This window comes from Bos indicus x Bos taurus, chromosome 20 (genome assembly GCF_003369695.1).
Source record: "Bos indicus x Bos taurus breed Angus x Brahman F1 hybrid chromosome 20, Bos_hybrid_MaternalHap_v2.0, whole genome shotgun sequence".
Taxonomy (NCBI): Eukaryota; Metazoa; Chordata; class Mammalia; order Artiodactyla; family Bovidae; genus Bos; species Bos indicus x Bos taurus.
The window spans coordinates 66,436,407-66,451,103 of record NC_040095.1 but is presented as its reverse complement, the minus strand read 5'-3'; the positions used below and the strand labels follow the sequence as shown (position 1 = coordinate 66,451,103).

The window sequence follows — 14,697 nt, the reverse complement described above, 5'->3', positions numbered from 1 at the left end:
CGCCCCTTGTCTCCCTACTTCGCATCCTCGTTCCGCGTCTGCCGGGCTCCGCGCGCGGCGCCCCCGCAGCCGGGCTCCCGGTGTGGCCGGCGCGCGCCGTTGTCTCCCCCCAGCGGCCGTGCGCTTGTAGCCGCCGGACCCGGGCAGGCGGCTGGGGGGGAGCGGAGAGGCTCGGCGCAGGCAGGCCCACGGCCCCGCCCCGCGCCCCCCCGCCCGGGCCGGCAGGACCGCCCCCTCCGCGCCGCGCGCGGCTCAGACGGAGCAGCCGCCTCTGCAATGTCAGCAGCCGCAGCGGCAGCGGCGGCGGCGGCGGAGACGCGAGCGGCAGCGGCCGGGGCCCCGCGGTAGCTGCCCGCGCGGCACGGCACGGCCCGAGCCCGCGGCCCCCCTCGCTGCCTCCGGGGCGCGGCGGCCGGCTCTGCGCGCCCCGGCGCGGCGCTCGGACTCGAAGCCAGCCCCGGCTGCGGCCGCGCACAAAGGACCGCGGACGCCGGGCTCCGGGGACCGGCCGGGGGGGACGGACCACCGCGCCGCGCGCCCTCCACGCCTCCGCTTCCCCGGCGGCCGGAGCCCGAGCCCGAGCCCGAGCCGGCCCCGTCATATGACAGCGGCGACCCAGCGGCCGGCGAGAGCGCGTGCTGCCCACTCGCCTGCGCCACGGCCGCCGGCGCCGGGGGTGGCCCGCGCCGCGCCCCGCTGAGTGGTCGCCGGTCGCCGCCCCGCGCGCCCCTCGGGCTCCGGGCGCAGGAGCCGAGGGGAGACCCCCGCCCGCGCCGAGCCTAAGATGGCCACGCTGCTCCGCAAAATCGGGCTCATCCGCCTGCACAACCGGGACACCGAGGACCCCAAGCACCACCACAACAACCACCGCGCCGGCGGCGGCGGCGGCGGCGGCCCGCAGAGCGCGGCGCTGCGCGGCAAGGGCGGCGCCAAGAGCGGCGGCCACAAGCCCCCGCAGCAGCCGCACCCGGCCGGGGGCGCGGGCGACGCCAGCCCCGGGCCCGGCAAGGGCAAAGGCAAGCGCGCGGCGGAGCTGGCCCCGCGCGACAAGGCGCCGCCGCCGGCGGCGGTGGCGGCGGGGGCGCCGGGCGCCGGGGGCCCCCGAGAGCGGGCGGCGGGCGCCAGGGCGGGGCCGGGCCCGGCGGCGGCGGCGGCGGCGGCGGCGGGCGGCAGCCTGGTGCCCGCGGCGCGCCAGCAGCACTGCGCGCAGGTGCGCAGCCGGCGCCTCATGAAGGAGCTGCGGGACATCGCGCGCCTCAGCGACCGCTTCATCTCCGTTGAGCTGGTGGACGAGAGCCTGTTCGACTGGAACGTGAAGCTGCACCAGGTGGACAAGGACTCGGTGCTGTGGCAGGACATGAAGGAGACCAACACCGAGTTCATTCTGCTCAACCTCACCTTCCCCGACAACTTCCCCTTCTCGCCGCCCTTCATGCGGGTGCTCAGCCCGCGCCTGGAGAACGGCTACGTGCTGGACGGCGGCGCCATCTGCATGGAGCTGCTCACGCCGCGCGGCTGGTCCAGCGCCTACACGGTGGAGGCCGTCATGCGCCAGTTCGCCGCCAGCCTGGTCAAGGGCCAGGTAAGCGGGCGGGCGGGAGGCGCGCGGGGCGCGCGGGGCGCCCTTGAAACCTGCCTCCTACGGGGAGACGTCCCCCGGGCGCCTCCGCTCGACTTGCCTGAGCGTTTTCTCCCTTGCCCGCTTTCCCATCCCGTCGCTCCGGGTCTCCGCCTCTCCAGAATTCGGGTTCTCCCTCCCGCACGCCCCCCTGTCTCTCCTCCTCCGTCCTTCTCGCTGATCGTCCCTCCGGATCCGCCTGTCCACCTCCGGTCCTCGCCTCAAACCTGCTGCCTCCATCCGCTCCTGCCTTTTTCCCCCTTGCCCCTCCACCATCTCCGCCTCCTCCCTCCCCCTCTGCCCCCTAATCCCCCTCTCTCCTCCCCTCCCGTCCCATCCCGCCCCCGCCCCCGCCCAGGTCTCCTCCGTGGCCTCCCCATCTCCTGTAGCCATAATCTCCCCGAAGGTGAAACTTTATATGGATCTCATCATCTAAATGTCCAGCCCAGTTTATCGCCCCCTCACCCGCCACACACACAGGTTTCCCCCACCCCCGAATAGCTCAGGGATGCCCTGCGTGCGAGTTGGGGGTGGTGGGGGGGGTTGTCTCTGCAGAGGGCCAGCTGCCTGCTGCCGAATCTGCTCGCTGGCCCTGCTTCGTCCTGATGGGCATCTAGTGCAAGGTGAAAATTCTGCTCTTGACAAATTTCACTGGAGAGGCAGAGGTGTGGTGTGAGTCGTTCTGTAAGTGACAGGCCAGACTCCCCCAGGAAACGCCTGGGACCTGCCTCTCACCAGGACCATTGGCTCCTGGGAGATCTAGCTCTCTCTCAGACCTATGAACTTCCTTCAGTTTCCTCATGCCCCCAGGGCTTAAATCCACCATCAGGGTTAAAGATTTTTGACGACTGAAATCAGGGGCAAGCTTGATGTCCGAGTCTTCTCAACTCCTGCCCCAGATGGCAGCTTTACTGTAAAGAACCCCCAGAAAACCTGAGAAGGGAGAATGAATGAACCTTCTGAAATCCCTTCCCCTAATCCCAGGGACGGGGGAGCGTGGTGGGCTGCCGTCTATGGGATCGCACAGAGTCGGACACGACTGAAACTACTTAGAAGCAGCAGCAGCTGCAGGCAGAGGTGTGATGGTTTTTCTCTTCCCAAGCTATATGCTCTTGATCATGTTCAGGTTGGTTGATGTTTTCCTAAATCTCTATTGAGCATTGCTGCTACTGCTGCTGCTGCTGCTGCTGCTAAGTCGCTTCAGTCGTGTCCGACTCTGTGCAACCCCCGAGATGGCAGCCCACCAGGCTCCCCCATCCCTGGGATTCTCCAGGCAAGAACACTGGAGTGGGTCTATTGAGCGTTACTTTAAAAAAAAAAAAAAAAAAAAGCATAGTTTTATGTGGGTGTGTTTTAGGTTTATGGAGAATCACTGTTTTGTTTAGGAGACCCCAAATGACCTCGATGTGCTCTTTCTACAGCCAGCATCTTAGAAGCCATCAGTCCCCTGTCACCTGCCTCTTCAGGATCTTTCACACTAATCAAATAATGCTTGTTCTGCCAATTTCACTAGAGGTGGAGCCCCTGGGATTCCACGCCAATTGCCTTGGCACTTAATTCTTGACTGAGGTCTGTTTTCACCAAGTAACTATGCTGCTAGTCCAGCTTTCCTGGGGTTTAGCTTCCGCTTGTTTCTCCAGTTTGAAACAGCATGAATGTGGCAGCTTTAGAAAGGCGAGGTTTAACGCTTTTACATCAGAAATTCACCCTGAAGCTTGTGATTTCGTGCTGGCTCTGATGTGATGGGAGCCTGCGATGGAATACAAGCCACGGGGGTCAGAGGGGGTCCCGTTTATATTATCAGGATTCGTACAAATGATGGGGAAGACTTTTTCACAGCAATGCCATCTGTTGTTGGTATCAGAAAGCTCTGCTAATCAGAACTCTCTAGAACACTCTCCTACCATCTTTTATCCTTCATGGGGATGACTTTGAGGACATGGGGCAGAGGAATATCATTCTGCCTTATAATCATAGAATCATAGCATTTAGGTTTGGAAGCGATCCCAGAGGTCACATGGACCTCAGCATGCATTTTAAAGATGCAGGAAAATAAAGATTTCAAATGACAAGTAAGGACTTTTTTCCCTAAGAAGAGATCTATCTTAGTAAGTTGTTAATAAATATTTGCCACGTTCACATCAGTGCTGTGAGTGATCGTTCTGTTGGTGCCTCGGCACTTCTATTAAATTGGGCAAGTCCTTCGGTATATATTTCTTTTCTCCGTACTCCAAATTGAGAATCTTCATACAGTTGGCAAGATAGAGACCTCATTGTTGCAAGTAATTATCAACATTTTTATTTATTAGTTTCAAAATCTTAGTTGAACTCAGCACCTCCCCCACCTAGCATATTGTGTTATACTTAGCCTGTTCTAAAGTCTAGCATGTGAAATATCTGAAAGGAAGAGGACTCAGAAATTTTTAAAAATACCAATTCATTTCCTTTGCCCTTTTCCTGCTAACTTCAGCATCCAAAAGAGTCGTGTAGGGTACACACAAACCCCTCAACATGCAGTGTAAGGACTGGAGGAATGGTCGCCCACCAGTGTCTCAGGCTTCTCTGCAGGACAGGGTCTGGGTAGTTTGGGGGCCCTGTGTGTTAGGTGCCTTTCCTGCTTTTGTGAATTTCCTACCTACAGGTTGTTCATCGCACGTACCTTGGTTACCGAATTATTTCCATAGTCAAAGGTAATAAATAGGCTTTGGGAAAGCAATCAAAATACCTGATGAGGTTTTCAAAGAGAACCAAGAATGCTACCAAACCAATAATTACTTTAAAAGGCAGAACGGTTCCATTCTAGTTACCTTCCCCTCTCTGTCGGCTCTTTCTTTTTTAGGATTCATTTTTCTTACTGGACAAAGTTAGAAAAGTCTCCGTTTCCTCTTTCGCAACTGCTAAGCTTAACTTTCTGAATTGGGGATAGCCTAAAGTTGATTTTGTTTCTCTGCCTTTAGACACATCATAAAATACTTTTAGCAGAGCATAGCATAGTGAAGTCGCTTGTCGTGTCCGACTCTTTGCGACTCCATGGCCTGTAGCCTACCAGGCTCCTCTATCCTTGGGATTTTCCAAGCAAGAATACTGGAGTGGGTTTCCATTTCCTTCTCCAGGGGATCTGCCTGACCCAGGGATCGAACCTGGGTCTCCTGCATTGTAGGCAGACGCTTTACCATCTGAGCCACCAGGGAAGACAAAATACTTTTAAGGGTCATATTGAGAAGAGATCGGTTTTCTTAATCAAATGGTCGCATAAAGAAGAGATCTGCTTCACCATTTTGTGTTGAGCATTAAATGTTTGGGTTTATCTTGCGGTGTGACGGATCAGCCATTTCACGTTACCTGACTCTTGGAGGCCCCATGTTATCAACATCTCTGGTGTGCTGCTTTAGGAATTTTGTCTGTTTTAAATTAACTTACCAAATATTTCTTTGTATATATTCTGTGTAGAGATGGTGACGTACATACCTTGCCTGTTTATTACCAAATCTTCTTCTGACTACAAAGAGACATTTTAGCTAACTCTTCGTTTGTGAAATTAAAAGAGAAATCGCCATGCCTTGGACGGTCCTGCCCAGGCCATGCCCTGTGTGTACCGGGTCTCACTCCCGGAATAACTGATGATTCTACAGATGCCCTCTACTTGCACTTGTCTGAGCAGAAGGCTCCCCAAAGTGACTTGCTGTTGTTCAGTTGCTCAGTTGTGTCCGACTCTTTGTGACCCCATAGAATGCAGCACACCAGACTTCCCTGTCCTTCAGCATCTCCCAGAGCTTACTAAACCTCATGTCCATTGAGTCAGTGATGCCATCCAGCCGTCTCATCCTCTGTCATCCCTTTCTCCTCCTGCCCTCAATCTTTCCCAACATCAGGGTCTTTTCAAGCGAGTTGGCTCTTCACATCAAGTGGCCAAAGTATTGGAGCTTCAGCTTCAGCAGTATAGGAGTCATAGTGGCTTGAGGGTACATTAAGTTGGGGTTCTATTTTCAGATCAGTGTCCCTCCTGAGTGTCTCCTTTTTAATTAGTGAGATATCACCCTGGGCAGGGGAACCAGATGGCGCTTGAAAGAGAGTTTCTTATTCCTCCTCTGCCCCCTTGGTGCCAACCACGGGACTCAACCCAGCAGGAGGTCGATGCATTAGCAGCAGTGGCCCCTAGCATGTACTGTTGGCTCTGTGCCAAGCTCTGGGCAGCTGAGCATTAGGGCGATCAGCTTACCTGGCCCCGCTGTTCCAGTGGTCACTATACAGGTGAGGGAACCTTAGCTCCACGCCATCAGGGGAAGTGAATGCCGCTTCGTGTGCTGATACCAGCAATGACTGTGAGGCTCTGAGCACCAGCCCACATTGGTGGTGGTTGTCCTTGATGGCAGAGTCACACGCAGGCCAGCTAGGACCCTGATTATCTCCAGCCGGTGGTTGGAGGTGACCTATGTGGTCATCATTTGTGTCCACAGAGGACAGGGACACAGTCAGCCATCAGCAGAAGAATTAGAACAGTCGGACTGAAACACCTTCAGTTCTCGGTGTTTGAACTAGAAATAGGTAAGCGATTCTGGGACAGTTGAGTTTCCTGACAGCAATCGTTTCTGGAATTTTGGAACGCAGCAAAGTGGCAGGTGTCCAAGCTTGTGAACGTATGATGAAGAAGGAGCAGCCCTGCAGATCAGCTTTGGTTGATGATAAAGTGCATCTCGGAGGTCAACCTTAGCGCTTCAAGGGTTCTGTGTCATGGGTGTTCCTGAGTCTGGCGCGCACACACACACAGCCCATCTTCAGGATTTCTTCCAAAGTACTAGGCCTGGAAGTAGCTTTTTACTTGTTACTGCACAATCTCCATGGCTTCCCAGGTGGCTCAGTGGTAAAGAACCTGTCTGCCAGTGCAGGAGTCTCGGGTTCAGTCTCTGGATGGGAAAGATCCCCTGGAGGAGGGCATGGCAGCCCACTCCAGTATTCTTGCCTGGGAAATCCCATGGATAGAGGAGCCTGGCGGGCTACAGTCCAGGGGGTCGCAAATGAGTCAAACACAACTCAGCGACTAGAAGCAAGCAAATGCAATCTCAAAAAGTAGCGAAGAACAGCCCTATGGGTTCCTAAAGTGTACTGGCGTCTGAGCTGTTGTAGTTCACACAACATTCTGAAAGCGCTGTGTGGGTTTGCTAAGTCTCTGACCCAAAGTACCGCAGTCTGGGGCGCTCAAACAACAGGCATTTACTTCTCACCTTCTGGAGGCCAGAAGTCTGAGACCAAGGTGACAGCAGGCTTGGCTTCTTCTGAGGGGAGGAGGATGTTCTCAGGCCTCCTGCTCAGCTCGTAGACAGCCGTCTGCTCCCTGTGTCCCTGCGTGGCCTTCCTTCTGTCTCTGTGTCCTCACCTCCCCTTCTTGTAAGGACACTGGTCTTACTGGGTCAGTGAAAGGGAAAGTTGCCCAGTCGCATCCAGCTCTTTGAAACCCCGTGGACTATACAGTCCCTGGAATTCTCCAGACCAGAATACTGGAATGGGTAGCCTTTCCCTTCTCCAAGGGATCTTCCCAACCCAGGGTTGAACCTAGGTCTCCTGCATTGCAGGCGGATTCTTTACCAGCTGAGCCACAAGGGAAGCCCAAGAATACTGGAGTGGGTAGCCTATCCCTTCTCCAGGGGATCTTCCTGACCCAGAAATTGAACCGGGGTCTCCTAGCATTGCAGGTGGATTCTTTACCAACTGAGCTATGAGGGAAGCCCTTGTGTTACTGGATCAGGGCCCACTCTAATGACCTCAGTTTGACATGATTACCTCTGCAAAGACCCTCCACACACCGACAGTTACCTTCTGAGGTGCTTGGGGGTAGGACTCCATGCTGAGTTTCGGTGGGATCACCGCACAGCCCCATGAGGAGCCCAAACAGGAATTTCTTAACCAGTTCAACCTCTTTTCTCTCGAGGCTGTTGCTGGTTTGCAGAGTAACATAAATGAAGCCCACCTGTGTGCACACAGGACCGCACTCAGTGGGGTCAGCTTGGAACAGAGACCGTGGCCCCTTTAAAGGGAAGCTAGGAGAAGCGGGTGTGTAAACAATGACAGCAGGGGCGTGGGTCATGCCATGTGACTCAGCCAGGAGAGCAGATTCAGGGCGGGGGCGGGGGGTGTCTTATGAGTCACTCTGCCATTGTGTCCTGTGCCCTCGTGTAGGTGACAGAGGTCATCACCCATGCCGGATGACTCTGCGGCTGAGGTCTCCCTGTGCTCGATGGTTCGGAGGAAAAAATAGCTTGTTCCGCTATCAAGTAGGGCGGGCAGGAGGACACGGCCAGGCCTCTGCATCCTAAAATAGTCCCACGCCAACTTGGCGAGCTCCCACACGCCGGCTCCGAAGCGAGGCTGCTCATCCCGGGCTGACGGTGCAGTTCACAGCAGTAGTGACTCACTTTACCCGGAGTTGTAGCCTTTTCAGATCAGCACGTACAGAAGGAGGATGTACATGCCTTTGTGTTTACTTGTCTGATTTATACGAAACGGTGTAAAGGTTTATTTTCCTTTTTCAGGCTCAGGAGAGTTTAGGGGCTTTTCTTTGGACTTCAATGGGACATGCCAAACCAACTAAGAAGTTGAAGTTTGTTTTAACCCAGAGCCCTGCCCTTTCTCATCCCCAGGAACAGGCATATGTGATGCAGGTTTAGAAGGAAAGCGGCCTCAGTGGTACCACTCTGGGGGCAGTAAAGGGACCAGACAAATGACTTTCATGTCCATTTAAAAGATAAAATTAAAAAAAAAAAATACAGCCTCTAATAGTGGGTTCTCTGAGCCACATTTCTTTTGAATCCTAGATTCTTACCGGGTAGATAAGGTGGTGGGAAGGGCTTCACCAGTGGTTCAGTGGTAAAGAATCTGCCTGCCAATGCAGGAGCTGAAGGAGACACAGGTTCGATCCCTGGGTGGGGAAGATCCCCTGGAGGATGGCATGGCAACCCACTCCGGTATTCTTGCCTGGAGAATCCCATGGATGGAGGAGCCTGGCAAGCTACAGTCTATGGAGTTGCAAAGAGTCAAACTCGACTGAGGTGACTTTGCACACCCACGCATGCAAGAGAGTGGGGAGATGGGATGGGATAGGGGAGGGGTAACTCCTATCCTCTCTGCTGGAGGTGGTCAGCCCTGGGTCCATTAGATGCTCTGGGAAGCCTTTGAATTATTCCAGGGCTCACATGTGTGCTCGGCCACTGAGTAGTGTCTGACTCTTCACAATCCCATGGACTGTAGCCCACCAGGCTCCTCCGTCCATGGGAATTCCCCAGGCAAGAATACTGGAGTGGGTTTCCATTTGCTCCTCCAGGGCATCTTCCCAACCCAGGGATCAAACCCATACCTCCTGCATTGGCAGGCAGATTCTTTACCACTGTGCCACTTGGGAAGCCCACATTATTCCAATGCCAGGTCCCCATCATCGAAGATTGAGATTTCTCATGGATAAGATCAGGCCCTAGTAGAGTCCTGCTGGAAAATCTACTTGATTGTAATGGATGACCAGGGCTGGACCAGAACTGCTCTTGTATTCCACATCCACCGTCTGTGGTCCCTCCTCCCACCAGCAGACCTGCCCCCCCCCCTTGCTTGAACTCACTGTCCTGTGTCCACCCTGACCAGCCCTCTGGAAGCCCTGCTTGTGTAGAAGAGACCGTCACATGACCCAGGCCTGCCTCCCTGGACTAAGGAGTGGAAGCGCTGCAAAAAGGGAGCGTGAGTGTCAAAAGAGTCCTCACCTCAGATCAGACACAGCTCCAAGGGCTCAGGTGCAGGATCACCCAGAACTGTGGATAACTAGCTGGTTCATGCACTGTAGGCATTGCGTGCCCACTCTGTGCCAGGCACACACTGGGCACACAGTGAATAAAATTTGTGGAAAGTGCTGGTCACCAAGAACTATCTGCTGCTGCTGCTGCTGCTGCTAAGTAGCTTTAGTCGTGTCCAACTCTGTGTGACCCCATAGATGGCAGCCCACCAGACTCCCCCGTCCCTGGGATTCTCCAGGCAAGAACACTGGAGTGGGCTGCCATTTCCTTCTCCAATGCATAAAAGTGAAAAGTGAAAGTGAAGTCGCTCAGTCATGTCCGACTCTTCGTGACCCCATGGACTGCAGCCTACCAGGCTCCTCCATCCATGGGATTTTCTAGGCAAGAGTACTGGAGTGGGGTGCCATCGCCTTCTCCGAAGAACTATCTAGTGATTGCTATTCAGTTGCTCCATCATGTCCGACTCTTTGCAACCATGTTGACTGCAGCATGCCAGGCTTCCCTGTCCTTTACTATCTCCCAGAGTTTGCTCAAACTCATGTCCATTGAGAAGGAGGTGCTATCCAACCATCTCATCTTCTGCCACCCTCTTCTCCTCCTGCCCTCAATCTTTCCCAGCATCAGGGTGTTTTCCAATGTGTCGGCTCATTACTTCAGGTGGCCAAAGTATTGGAGTTTCAGCTTCAGCATCAGTCCTTCCAATCAATATTCAGGGTTGATTTCCTTTAGGATTGACTGGTTTGATCTCTTTGCTGTCCAAGCGACTCTCAAGAGTCTTCTCCAGCACCACAGTTTAAAAGCATCACATCTTCAGTGCTGAACCTTTTGTAAGGTCCTACTCTCATGTCTGTACATGACTACTGGAAAAACTGTAGCTTTGACTACATGGGCCTTTGTCAGCAAAGAGATGATTAGTAGGGATGATGCGAAACCCCCTCACATGTGTCTATGATATGTCCAGCAGTCCTGCAGTTACTGCTTGCTTAGTATTTAGAAAAGGCCTGTTCACTGGTGTGTACAGACTGGACACCTGGCCATGGCCTGCATGTGCATTGGGGACTTATGAGAGGCAGGGTTCTGGGGTCAGCAGGGTTTTCCAAGCTTCTGCGTAACTATCCCAGCAGGAACGCTCATTGCAGGTACCTGATTGTAACACTGAGGGTTAGCCTGCTTTTCTAAGTTTTGTTTCACTGCTCAGTTCAGTTCAGTCACTCAGTCGTGTCCAACTCTTTGTGACCCCATGGACTGCAGCATGCCAGGCTTCCCTGTCCATCACCAACTCCCAGAGCTTGCTCAAACTCATGTCTGTCAGATCCATGGTGCCATCCAACCATCTCGTCCTCCTCTGTTGCCCCCTTCTCCTCCTGCCCTCCATCTTTCTCAATCAGGGTCTTTTCCAGTGAGTCAGTTTTTTGCATCAGGTGGCCAAAGTATTGGAGTTTCAGCTTCAGCATCAGTCCTTCCAGTGAATATTCAGGACTGCTTTCCTTTAGGATGGACTGGACAAAGGACCCCAGATGGAGAGCGTCAGGGGAATAAACAGAATTGGGACCGACCAGGTGGCGTTGGTTAGGAGAGGAGGGCCGGGTGGGGCCTGGGAGAGGGAGGAAGTGGCCAGAAGGTGCCGCTGCCCACCTGGCGGGTCTGGGGTGATCTACCTCCTCCTCCCAACCTGGCTTCTCCTCGCCCCACCGTCTCCCTACAGGCGTGTCATCCCCTCTTGGCTTCCTGTGGTGCCCCGTCCAGCTGCTCCATCCCCTTCCGTCCTCCCTGCTGGCGTTGCTCTGGTTCCTCTAAACCCTCACCTGGCCTTCTCACGCCCTTGGTCATGACCATTATAGAATACATCCAAACCCCCAATCAGCACCCACCCAGGGTGTGGCTCTTCCCACCAGGGGCCCCCGGGAGGTCCCTCTCCCACCAGCCCCACCCTCTCAGGGCACACCGTAGGTCTCCCCCTTTGCTGAGTTCACAGGCCCACCCCGATCTGGAAAGCTCCCCCGTTCATCAGTTGAGCCCCTTCCATCCTCCAAAACCCTGCCGAGATGCCTTAGCTCCCGAGGAAGACTCCTCCATGACTCCTCCAATAACGCGAGGGCTCTGTTCTCTAATACCTCCGCGTGGTCTGGACAATGTTGATTTCTATGCTGATCCTGCTAGACTGCATTACCTTTCTGCAGCTCTGTTTCACGTTCCCCTCACCCAATACTCAGCATATCATATGTGCTGAACAAATGTGTCCATTACCAATTTGCTCAACTGAGCACACACCCCATCCCCTCCACTCATAGCTATTTGAAATACAGTAAGGCTGTGAATTTGCCAGGTGCTTCCTGTGGGCCGGCTGCTGTGCAAATGCTTTAGTGGGTCATTTGATTAAATCTTTCCAACAGCCTATGGGGTAGGTGCTGTTGTTAGCCCCTTCTTACAGAGGGGGAAACTGAGGCTCATTGAGGTTGAATCTGTGCCCGAGGCAGATGGCTAGTAAAAGGGCAGAGCTGAGATGTCACCAGGCAGTCTGTCAGAGCCACCTGGTTCCTGTGGGCTGTCACATTGGCAGGTGGCACCCCCCACCGCAACCCTGACCAGGTAGCCCGTGCAGCTTGGTCATTCTCATGGGTCCCCACGCTCCTCAGGGATAGCTTTGTAAGGGTAACATGCTTGATTTTGCTACAACTCAGAATTAATACACAAGGGGTGGGACTTGATGTAGCCAGCAAATCTAATCTAAAATTCCGTAGTTTATGGTACAGAATTTTCCACAAACTTAAACAACTGTATTGGCCCAAATTCAACAGTCAGCAGCTTGTATCTATTATGTCAAATGGAAGAAAGTTTTAATTCTTTCAAAGTATAGGAGAAAGAGAATTATTGCTTCATTATTTCTTCTATACACAAAAAGGAAAGACATTTTAAAGATTCTGAAGATAACTGGAGAAAGAAATGCTTTCTGAAGGTAATGGTTACATTGGTGAAGCCACACAGGTTGAAGAAATTACTACTTTAAAAATAGTTTCTGTAAAATAATAATTCTCCATCACAATATTTAGCAAGTATCCCCAAGATTTATTATTATTATTATTAAGAGTTCTTGATGAGAGAAGGAAATCCTATATTTTAGTGGATCAGATTACATTTTAAAAGTGAATTCAGCTCACTTGAGACTTGAAGGAGAAATTTCCCAGAAAAATATTGTTAAGGAGGTACTTGCCATTTTTTGATGGTGAAAATCAGACATTTCCAAACATCAGAATATGAAATTACAAATGTTATTATATGGTATTATAATAAAAAGCAGCTATTCTTGTTTTGCAAAATTGGTCGTTTTGTGCACACACACACACACACGCGCGCGCGCGCACACACAACAATTGCTTTTCCTTACCAATACATATGAATGAGAGTGATTTTGACTGTCAGGCTGGGAGCCGGTTTTGCTTCCCAAGAGACCCCAGCTAGGTATTGCGTGTAACTGTACAAAAGTAAGCTTTCACTACAGCGAGGATTAACCTGTGTCGGTCTTCCACGATTGGAGGCACACCCTACCCTGCTCTGCTCCCCTGCCAGCGGAAATAACATGAAGGAAACTTGAAACTGAATTTGTTACAAGCTTAAATTAATTGTAACAAGGTGACATGCGCTTTTACAATGTAACTTTTAAAAGTCATCCGAATACTAAATGAATCATGATTTCTTTAATCTCAGTTTGTACAAGAGGACTAAGTCTCAGGGAAGCGTCCTCTGTAGGTCACGTGTGAGGGGACACACTCCCCTGAGGTTGGAGCCCCTCCAGCTTGGCCTGGGGAAGGCTGCTGCTGCTAAGTTACTTCAGTCGTGTCCGACTCTGTGCGACCCCAGAGACGGCAGCCCACCAGGCTCCCCCGTCCCTGGGATTCTCCAGGCAAGAACACTGGAGTGGGTTGCCATTTCCTTCTCCAATGCATGTAAGTGAAAAGTGAAAGTGAAGTTGCTCAGTCGTGTCTGACTCTTAGCGACCCCATGGACTGCAGCCCACCAGGCTTCTCCGTCCATGGGATTTTCCACGCAAGAGTACTGGAGGGGGTGCCATTGCCTTCTCCAGCAGAGCCCCGAAAATATGCGGGTTAGGGTCCTCAGGAAGCCCTCACCCGGTGAACGCCTGACGCTAACACAGAGGAGCTCCCGTAGCGGCCCTTGTGGCCCCTCCCCTCACAGAACCGCTTGTTTTTCCCTTGATCACTTTTATACTGCGTATTAGGAAATACTGTAATCTTAGCCCGTAAAAGACAAAGTTTTTCTATAAGAACCAACCGGTAAAATTACATTAAGCGTAAAGGAAATTATTTTAATTCATAACTAAAACTAATCTAATAAAAAGTGACTTTGAACCCTACTGGATTGAATTACAGTGATTTTTGTTTCTGTAATTTTATTTAAAAGATCCTGGCATCCGCCTTTTCATAGACAAGAGAGATGGATGCCTTTTGGTTATTCTTGCAGATCAGAGAAGGAACCAGAGGCCCCAGGAGCCCCTTCCTACAACCTCAGATCCCACAAGGCCACCCTGAGCATCTGTGGACATCTGGAGACCCCTCCTCAGAACAATGCATCAAATGCACAAAATAAAATTCACAGGAAAACAGTCCAACTTAGGAATATAGTTATCACCTTTTTAAAATGATGAACTAAAACGTGAAGTTAAAAAGCACGACTTTATTGACACATTTAGTATCAAGACCTAGTTAGTGGGGTCCAGTGGCTAAGACTCCATGCTCCCAATGCAGGGGCCCAAGTTCCATCCCTGGTCAGGGAGCTAGATTCCACAGCCAAATAAATAAAAATAAATATTAAAAAGAAATCTATTTACTGTCCTAACTGGACATAGAAAGAAACTGATGACATTTCAAGCTATCCACAACTGTTGCGTGAGTTTTAAATGTCTGGGATTTCTCTTGGTAACAAAATGAAAGCAATGCTAAATCTGCTCTGCTCTGTTACTTCCAAGCACAACTAAATGAAGTGCTGAACTGCAGTTAGGAGTTAATGAAAATAAAGACAGCTTTTGCATCTAAGCTTATGTTCCCTTGAGGATTCGTGGCCCCTGGAGCCCATGGCTCTAGGTGTTGAGAGCTGTCTTGGGAAAGAACTTAAGTCTTACCACACAGCTCATGGCCAGGACCTCTGGGGATGAGGTTCAGGACCCCAGCATGTAGCTCAGTCATGGTCTTGTTGGGTGGACTTGGGATAAAGCCATGGACCTCACGCAGGGGCTGGCTGCACCCCAACCCCTCTTCCCAAGCCTGCTTCCCACCTGAGCCTCAGTTGCCT

General features: G+C 52.4%; 1 protein-coding gene across 1 annotated transcript in view; it reads left to right on the top strand.

The window, feature by feature from the left end:
- Positions 1-401: 401 nt before the first annotated feature.
- Positions 402-14,697, top strand: part of UBE2QL1 (ubiquitin conjugating enzyme E2 Q family like 1) — a 57,684-nt gene continuing 43,388 nt past the window's right edge. Inside the window, exon 1 of the mRNA XM_027520139.1 lies at positions 402-1,582. Within this exon, the coding sequence (XP_027375940.1) occupies positions 785-1,582 (798 nt within the window). The 5' untranslated portion in view covers positions 402-784. The remainder of the gene's footprint in view (positions 1,583-14,697) is intronic.